Source organism: Saccopteryx bilineata, chromosome 12, assembly GCF_036850765.1.
Source record: "Saccopteryx bilineata isolate mSacBil1 chromosome 12, mSacBil1_pri_phased_curated, whole genome shotgun sequence".
In the NCBI taxonomy this organism is placed as follows: domain Eukaryota; kingdom Metazoa; phylum Chordata; class Mammalia; order Chiroptera; family Emballonuridae; genus Saccopteryx; species Saccopteryx bilineata.
This window is the reverse complement of record NC_089501.1, coordinates 10655009-10665133: the sequence shown is the minus strand read 5'-3', so window position 1 is coordinate 10665133 and position 10125 is coordinate 10655009. Positions and strand designations below refer to the sequence as shown.

General features: G+C 43.2%; 1 protein-coding gene across 1 annotated transcript; it reads right to left on the bottom strand.

Moving 5' to 3' along the window:
• Positions 1-5369: 5369 nt before the first annotated feature.
• Positions 5370-9761, bottom strand: MARCKS (myristoylated alanine rich protein kinase C substrate). Its single transcript, XM_066248026.1, has 2 exons — positions 9259-9761; positions 5370-7485 (listed from the first exon to the last, which is right to left on the bottom strand). Exons 1-2 carry the CDS (start codon positions 9358-9360, stop codon positions 6604-6606), a joined length of 984 nt encoding a protein of 327 aa, XP_066104123.1. The 5' UTR covers positions 9361-9761; the 3' UTR covers positions 5370-6603.
• Between the last annotated feature and the right edge of the window lie 364 nt (positions 9762-10125).

The window sequence follows — 10125 nt, the reverse complement described above, 5'->3', positions numbered from 1 at the left end:
TTCATCAAGTGTCCTCAAATCTATTCAAATGTTATCTATTTTAGATCATCTATTGCCTCATCTAATGCTTACCAATCTTTCAAAATGACTAAAATAAGTAGCTCTAATTGGTAGTTTGCTTAGAAAAGAATATTTCCCATGGTCATTTAAAGTCAACTTTCTCAAAACTTCCTCTTTATGAAAGCTGCCAATTAATTCTGCCATAGGAGACTCTGGGCTCTATAGCGATTATCATTTTAAAAGTACCAGTTTCACTGACCCATTCTCATGATAGGAGTTTCAGTATTTGCTAGGCATATTAGCATGGCCTCTTGACCAACACCTTCTATTTAGTGTACTGCTTCATCGAGTGCCAACATGTATGTCTGCATGACTGGTGATTGCTGAGACTCCTCATGCTCATGAATTTCCAGACGTTTTTCTTACATAGAGTAAGGTGTTATGTCGATACATTTTGATAATATTTAAATATAATTATACAGCATTAATTGGAGGGTAAGAAAAAAGTTGCAATACCTCCCATTTCTTTGACATTGTGTAAACAGACAGCTTCCCGACATGACGCCCCAACTAAAATTTAGAGATGGCTAACACTTAAATTTGTAAATCAATTTCATTTGACTAAAGTAAATAAATATTGAGTTCCATTTACCTTTTAGCACATTCCCAAGTAGCACCTTAATAAAATTTAAACTGATTTTATTTACTGAATTCTATAATTTTAAAAGACAATCTGCCTGACCTCTGGTGGCACAGTGGATAAAGCGTCAACCTGGGAACACTGAGGTCGCCGGTTCAAAACCCTGCACTTGTCTGGTCAAGGCACATATGGGAGTTGATGCTTCCTGCTCCTCCCCTCCTCTCTCTCTCTCTCTCTTCTCTCTCTCTCTCTCTCCCCTCTCTAAAAAAAATGAATTAAAAAAACACACAAAAAAGAATCTACCATGAGTTAATTTGAGTATCACTTATATTTCTTGCATCAAGTAAGTTTAAATCATTAAGTGTATAATGATACTAAACAAATTCCAATGTTGGTCACCTTTGGAAAATATTAGGGAACCAACTCTATTCTGAAAATCAGTAAATAAAGAATCAAAAGTTTATTCTGCCTTTCCATTATGACATGTAGTTCAGGACAACCAAGTGGTTGATGAAAGGAAGTTTTTCTTTATAGAAGTAACTGAACAAATAAATGAAAAAGGAATGACAATTAACATAATAATATTTGGCAACACTAAATTAATAGATTTAAGTAAAGATCAATGGCTTCAAACATCACTAAAAGAGAAACAACCAGACATTATTTGCCTCCCAACAGAATTATACACCATCATCTATTATTCTTAGAACCTGAATCAGATCAACCTCTAGATCTATTGATGAATTTACAGAAAATACAAGACATACAGAAAAGACAGAGGAATATATTGAATGACAGCTTGAGGTGCAATTAGCAAAGTTCATACTGTGGAAAATATAGAAATCATATTTTTATACAATTTCTTGCACAAATAAATTGCAAGGAAAAAATAAAGAGGATAAATTTAGACATAACATTACACAGTATTTTTAGACAATATTCTTATATTGTGTTCCAGGGATTTTCCTACTGATTCATTGATCAAGAATTAAGAGTTACGATCTTTCTAACTTATAAGCTATTGTTTCTCTTTTCTAGGTTAACAATAACAACAATACAATTCTCAAGCTAGAAAGCAATCTTTTTTCATTGAGGGAAGAGACTGAGCAAATATGTAAAATTCTTTACTTCCTCAAGTAAGGATAATTTTTCCATTCTTACCCTAGAGTCCTGTTAATAGTTTGCTAGGGCAGCCATAATAAACTACTACAGACTGGGGGGCGGCCGAGGCTAAACAGAAGTTTCTCAGAGTTCTGGAGGCTAGAAGTCCAAAATAAAGGTGCTGACAGGTTTGGTGTCTTCTGAGACCTCTCTCCTAAGGTTCATTAGGTTTGTACATGGTCTTTTCTTTATGTGCATGTGCCGCTGGTGGCTCTCACCGTGATCAAATTTTCTTTTTCTTACACCAGTCAGATTGGATTAGTCCCCATCCTAGCAGCCTTGTTTTAACTTAATCACCTCTTAAAGGCCCTATCTCTCAATGGAGTCACATTTTAAGGCACTGGGGTTAGGGCTTCAATGTGAAGTTTGGGAGGACACAATTTTCAGCCTATAACAAATCCATTCAGTTTTACTATATTTATTTGTAACATCAGTGCCATAGGCTTAAAAGGTTTGGAATTAAAATGTCAACATTGGCTCAAAAGCTAAACCCTTGAAGCTCATGAATTACACAAGTTATACTTTGCAAACAGCCTGTATCCCAACAGTCCTACTCACTAACAGTCCTTTTCAACCCATGCTCTCCAATGTGACCAATGAGCATTTGAAATGTGACTGGTTCAAATTGAGATGTAAATATAAAATACACTGGATTTCAAAAACTTGGTAAGAAAAAAGTGGTATCTCAGTAATTTTCTTATTGATTGCAAATATTTTGGGTACATAGATTAATTTTATTTGTTCCTTCTTTTTAAAAAATGTTATTACTAAAAGTGTTAAAATTATGTGGCTTGCATTATATTTCTATTGAATGTGTTCCAAATTTCATGTCATCCGACTACTTTGAGGGCTTTCTCCAACTTCCAATCTTTAACTCTGTCCACACCCCCACTAATTACCTGAGTCCTTAATTCATATGGTAAACCTGAGGAACACATGTCTGTTAGGAAGACAATCTTTGAGATGTTATATTTACTGAAATCCTAAGTGATGAGTAGTACTGTTGCCTTTCACCTCTCCCCAGATATGAGAGTTGTAATAACAGCAACTGATAGCCTTTTTTTTTTCATTTTCTAGTACTAAAAAGGCTTATGCTCTAATTTCATTAAAACACTAGAACTGCAATTATGAGGATTTCTAGAATTTTGCAATAGTTATTTTATATACTTGCACCTGCTAAATCTTATAAGGGTATTTTTGTTTTGTCTTAAAGTTTACTTTGAGAACTGTAGAGTATTTTGGGATCAGTAATTTATCATTTTTTCAGGGACATAAAATATGGTTAACATTCACACCTTTAAAAAATATTTTCCATTGAAAAAATAGCATTGTTGGGTATAAAGGAGTGCTCAAACTTCAATCCTCAGCAGGACTGGCACATTTACAGATTAAAAGCCTTTTAAAATTCCTCTTTGCTACACACTGCTTTAAGCACTTTCATATAGCTGGGAAGTGGAGAGGAAAAAAATATTCAATTTGCAGAGTGAATAATTAAAAAGATAAGAGATAACAGCCCTGTTACCTAACTACTTTTTCTTAATTTTCAAAGCTAATTTGGGCTGTGTTCACTACATGCCACTCCCAGTTGGATTACCAAAAATATATGAATGCAAAAAGCACTCTTCTCCCAAATCCCTAACCTTAATTAAAAATGTTTACTAAGTTTATATTCATGAGGAAAAAATGTAAACAAATTGCATTGTTTCTCAAATATATTAAGTTCTATCATTAAAATTTTTGTGAGCATATAACTCACCTGTAATGGATATAATTTTATATCCAAAGAATGTCAAGCATAACTTCTAAATTTCTGAACTGAATAAGTTATACTTACCATCAACATTAAGATTTAAAATTTTTCTCTAAAACTTGCATTTTAAAATTCAATTTGTAAAAAATCCTATTTTAGCAAGCTTTATTATATCAATTGGTAAAACTTTATTTTACAAGCAATAGGAATTGGATCAAATGATTATTATAATCCAGAGGAAGTATTTTATAACCATAGTAAATGCCATTATACATACTGCCAATACAGATTTAATAGACAATGCTGAACTGTACAAGTTATTTATTTTTCCTTAATCTCAAAGCTACTTTTAGTAATACAAAAAGCCATATTAACATTTTTCCATTAGAAAACAATGTGATGTACAAAACTTTGGATGAAAAGATATAGGTCAAATCTCATTAAATCACTTGGTGGAAAGCCCACTACTCCATCAATACCACCCAAAGTGTTTTAAGCAATTATTAAAATCAAAATAATGCATCTTAATAATTTCCAGCTGTTAAAAGAACAAACCTAGCAATATAGTTGGCTACACAGTACTTTTGACTAATCATTTTTAAGATCCCCTTTTTTTTTTTTTAAATCCTACCATATACCAGGCACTGTACTTGGCCAAGCAGGTACTTGAGAAAGGTAGTAAAGTGGGAAAGACCTGATAAAGCAATCCTTTGGTTACCAGATTTGCCTTTGAACTTTCAAACATCCTCTAAGATCAAGAAACCCCAAATGAAAGTGCAGACTCTCCCAAATATTGTAATTTTATTAATAGGTTTGATACGGAGGGGTCATGAATTGTTATTTCAAAGAAAAGCTCATTTCAAAAGCTAATTTGTAATAATGAGTTTAAGATTTGGCATTCAGTTGATACAAATGTGGCTCACCAATTGTGAACCTTACAAGGCACACTGCTGAAAAACAGTAAAACAGGTGTGCGTAAACAATTTTCCTTTGTATTTAACAAGTAATGGTATTTGATACATATCTTTATCTTAAAATTCAACTGAGTTTATGGTACAGTAAAGAAGAGAAACCCAGTCATGGGGTTTGTAAAGAGCAAAGGAGGTAAACTAGTAAGGATTGTTACTATGTAAGTATTATTCTCTATCTTTTCCTGTGAGTAACAAGATGCTAATACACTACATTTAAAAAAAACCCGCTTACAATTATTAAATTGAGGCAAATACTAAAGGCCCATAAACTGACAAGTCCACTCATTATCATTACTTCTTTACATAAGCCTGTTTTTCTAAGGTATAACACATAATCTAAGCAGTAACTTGAAAATTAGCCAAGCATTAAGCAATTACAATGGTAGGTAATACAGCATCAATTTTGAAGCAGTTATGGCCACTTTTCATGACCCATCTGCAGTTTAGATTAAATAGACTCAGTCATTATCAATTTAAGTTTCTGGATCTTCACAACAAAAATTTTTGTTTTATGAAATTTTCACCGACATTTAAATTGTCTTTGGGTCCCACCGCTTTTGTATCAAACACTGATTCTGACATGCTATATCACTACAATAAAATTCAACTTTCAAATGAAAACTAAATGCAGATAAATGGTTAACAGATTTGACACAGAATGTTGTAAGATCTTCCTGTATATAATCTGATATTGCTGATTATTAATTTCAGAGTTTGAAAACTTCAAAACTTCAGATTAAAAACCACAAGATAATTTACTGTTTGATGGCATGCAAGATCTTCCACAAAATTATCCTAAGACCTAGAGGTCTCAGTATTGGATCAGAACATAAAGAAACACAACAAATTTGTACATTTTATTCACATTTATTTTTCGCTTTTAGTGTGCTCACAGAAAATTAGAACACCTTAAGCAGGAGTTTAATAGCCATTTTTGTAAGCAAAGTTACATTCCATCTCTAAGTCAAATTGGTCAAAGCTTCTCCAGTATTTACAAAACATGATAGACAAGATGCTACACAAAACCATTGCATCTGAAGATTTTTTCCTTTATTCTCAAAGACGACTGGAAAAGAAAGCATTGTCTGCTGTAATCAAAAACATACCACAGTATAAACAGTAACCATTCCACTTATCACAGCTTGGTTGAGTTTAAAATTTGTGTTTAAAAGGTCCAAGATGACTGCAGTTTTACAAAAAATGGGCAGGGTGAAAAGTTGCAAACTTCATGTGCTTCTGGATATCAAGATTTGTTTTTATACAATAGTCACAGTTAAAAACACCCTGCTGGTAATACATAATTACACTTTATTAAGGTCATAAACCAGCAATAAACAATAAGCCTATACAACTTGTAGTTCTACTTAATCACTGACTGGTACAGCTAACATGAGATAAGTGAAAAGTTCCTATGGTTTAAATGAACTTCTAAGACTATGCTCTTTTTTTTTAAAATCTGGGTATTGGTGGTTTTTTTCTCTTTCCTTCTTAATCAAGACTTGTAGTGTTGTAAACCTGCCTCACAAAATACATCCTAATAACTTTTCTTTAAAAAAAAAAAAAAAAAGACTAAGCCTTTACACCATCATTTTGAAGTGGCACATTATCTGGGCAATGCTGTGCACCACTTAAATTTCCCCATCGTGGCCCCTATCACTTCATCAGATATCCCTTTTTGACCCACCCATCTCCTTCATATATGGGCATGTCCACAGATTGACAAAGAAAGTTTACATTTTTGAATAAAGATGCAAAGTATGCAAAAAACATTAATACTGATGCAAAACAAACAAAAAAAAAGAGAGAGAGAAACAAGGCAGAGGAAGGTGTTTAAGCTCTCCTCGACCTGTTGGAATGGTGGTAACAGAACGATTTGAGATGGGATCTGTGTGGGGGGTGCGGGGTGGGGGGTGCGGAACAAAATTTGCTGCTTAAAAAAAAAAAAAAAGGAAAATAAAAAAGAGACATCTTTAAAATCAATCCCTGGTTGTAGACAAGTTCTCCAAAACCAGTACCTGGCACCACTCCAACAAACAAACGGGGGAGAAAGTTCTTCGATTATCTCAAAAACTCTTGCCCTTTTACTCTGCCGCCTCCGCCGGGGGGGCTTCCGGACTGCACTCGGGCTGGGCCTCCTGGGAGGGGGCTGCGCAGGCTGACGAGGCTGACGCGGCCGCCGCCTCCTCCGCGGGCGCCGCCTCGGGCTCCGGGGACGCGCCCGGCCCCGCGGCCGAGGGCGCCTCGCACGCGGCGGCGCTGGCCCCGGCCTCCTCGGCCTTCTCGTCGGCCTTGGCGGGCTCCTCGGCGGCCTTGGCCTCCTCCCCGGCGGGCGGCTTCTCGGGCGCGACGGCGGCCTCCTCGGGCTTGGCCTCCTGCGGGTCGCCCCCCGCTGCCCCCTCCGCGCCCGCGGCGGCCTCCTCGCCCGGCGCCCCCGCCTGCTCGCCGGGCCCCGCGCCCGCCTCTGCGGCGGCCCCGGCGGCCTCGTCCTTGCCGCCTTCGGCGGCGGCGCCGGCTGCGCCCTCGGCCTCACCGCCCTCTCCCACCTCCTTCTTGTTCTTCTTGAAGGAGAAGCCGCTCAACTTGAAAGACTTCTTGAAGGAAAAGCGCTTCTTTTTTTTTTTCGGGGTCTCGTTGCTGGGCGAGGGCGCGGCCCCGTCCTCGGCCTTGGGCGAGGACGTCGAGGAGGTGGCCGAGGCGGCCTCGCCCTCCGCGGCCGTGGGCGAGCCGGGCTCGGCGGCCTCGCCCTCCGCGGGAGCCTCCTTCTCCGCGGGGCTGGCCCCGGCCTCGCTGGCGGCCGGCTCCTCTTTCTCGGCCGCGGCGGGCGACGCCGCCCCGCTCCCGGAGGCCGCGGGCTCCTCCTTGTCGGCGGCCGGGGCGCTGCCGTTGGCTTGCAGCTCCTCCTTGGCGCCCGGCTCGGCGGCCGCGGGAGAAGCGTCGCCGTTTACCTTCACGTGGCCATTTTCCTGTGGGGCAGAAAGAGCGGGATTGTCACTGACGCGGCCCGGCCGCCATTCCCGCCCCCACCGCTGGCCCGGGAGGATGCAAGCTGCTCCCAAAGCCCTCTGGCCTGGGAGCCGCGTGCCCCTATGAGGAGGCGGGGTTGGCTGCCCCGACAGGAACTCTAGGGAGACTGGGCAGTGCCATTTGGGACGCTCTAAAGGCACAGCAGTAGCCTCAGCTACACAACAAATACCCTACGGATGTGAAAGAGCCGAGTCCAAAACCCTGCAAAGCTAAGGGTAACCCATTCCAGCCCCGGCCTCGAGGGCTTTGGTAGAAAGGAGCCAAGTAATACACGGTACACCCAACGCCCTTTGGAAGGGGGCACAGAGCCAGAGGCGGTGGTCTGCGTCTAGATTACACATTCCCCTCTCTCCCCAAACCCAAGGGCTCTGGAAAGCACCCAAGAACTCCCGGGGGAAATCAGCGCTCTGGCCAGAAGTGCCAGAGCTGCGCGCGCAAAGGCCCGGCGTCCACCTAGGGCCTGGGGCCGGCAGGGGGCGCTGCGCCTCCACCGCGCGGAGCTGCAGCCTCGAGGGGCGGGGCCGCAGGGCCTCCGGGCCCTGCCCAGCCTGGCCCTGCCCGCCGGCCGAGGCGCCCCCGAGCCGGGATCGCGCAGCCGAGAGTCCGCAAACAAAGCTCAGGTGCCTTGCCTGCATCCTGGTGGGAATACAACCAACAGGACAGCGGGGGAACCCATTATTTCTAAGGTCTCGCCTCTGCTTCCACGCCCACCTTCGCCCGTGAGTCTACGAAGCCAGGGCGCGGCTCATTTTGCATTTTTAACGGGTTCAAAGCCTCTCGGCAGAGCTTGCCTTCAATAGGTTAGAGCAGGCGAAGCACCACGGCCTCTGCTCTAGGAAAAGAGGCGTGGTGGGTGCCCAGTGTTTGCGAAGCAGCCACCCATGGCCGACCTCTCGCGCCCACCCAACCGTGGCCATCTGCCTGGGTCTGGGCAGCGCCAGGACGGACGGCCCTAGCCGTGGTTGAGGAGCCACACACACGAACAATCAGACCGAAACACACGAATTGCCTTTTCTTGACTACCTGGACAGATTCTTCAAGGACCGAAAGAGTCTTACCACTGCAGGGACACCATTTAAAAACCAAGTGTGTGATTCCACAGACAGTATTGAATAAAGATTTAGAACAGTGGAAAAGCCCCATCGAAAGATACTGAAGCCAGCCTGCCGCCTTTCCAAGAACCCAGGGCACGCCGCCTCGGCATACAATAAGACAGCACTTCCCTCGCCTTTCTCCACCGCCATCCCATTGCGCGCTCCTACTCCCACTGCCCCTACCTATACACACAGCCACGCCAGTTCAGAAATCTAGAAGGCGACTCAATCTCGACAACAAACGCGAGAGCCACCCAAACACCTTTGTGCCCACCAAACACAAATGCAACCTGGCTGGGGGAGGCGAGGGGGAAAGCATCTAGCTAGTCACGTTCTGCCAAGCTCTAAACACGCCATTTTAGACGATTATCACTTCTTTCCTCCCGTCTACACGAAAATTCGCCAGGATTCTCCGGGAACCACTCCTTTGGGGTAAGAGGGAGACCTTGTCTATGAAATTGACAATTTAGGCTCTCGCTTTCCATTCAACTTTCAGACTGGAATCTAGCCACGTTCCTCGCCGCGGAATACGCTTCGGGAGCGACCAGAAGGCAAGGGGGAAACGTCGGGACTATAGAAAGACAGGAAAGAAATAACCAGTATCACAGGTAGAATTACCTGCCCATTCGCTTTGGAAGGCGACGAGGCCACAGCTGCCTCCCCGGGCCTCTCCGCGGCGGCTTCTCCCTTCGCAGCGGTCTTGGAGAACTGGGCACCCATGCTGGCTTCTTCAACAAAGAAACTCAACAGATCCAAGGGGGAAACAAAGAGCCTCGGGTTGGTGTAACGACGGGGCGAGCAGCAGTAGCGGCGGCAGCGGCAGCAGCACACACACCGGAGGGAGGGGGGAGTGGGGGTGGTGAAGAGGACAGAACAGAACCGATTAAATACACTCCGGATAAAAAATTTTTAGTCGAAGAGATCAAAAAGCAGCAGCGCAGGAGGGAGGGGAAAGGGTGGAAAAGTCGAGCACAAAAAAAGGAGACCAAGTATAGTTTTTAAAAAAATAAGTAATAAAAAATCCCAGATTTGTAGCCGCACTGTAGACAAGAGGAAAATGGAGAAATCTCCCTGGTTGCTAATAAGATGCGGGGTCCAACGCCCAAGTGCACAGATGAATGGGCTCGCGGGCGCTGGCGCTGCCCCCGCGCGCGCCGGCCAATCCGCGCGCCGCACACAAAGCAGGGGGCGGGGCCTACGCGCCCGGCGAACAATGGAGCCGCGCTTTGCAAACGATTTGAAAATCAGCCTCAGACCGAGAATTAATGTCCTCCAAATAAATAAATTAGTTAAAAATATATGGCTTTCGCCTACCTCTGCTGAAAATAATAGTGCATCATTTGATTGGCTTGCTTTGTTTGTAATTAATTAACGCGGGGGTGGGTGCTTGTGGATGGGGGCGGAGAAAGCGTTAACTTGACTCGCTTTGACTCTTGTCGGTCTATATCCGTGTCTGTCTCCCTCCACTGCCTTCCCTCCCCCATC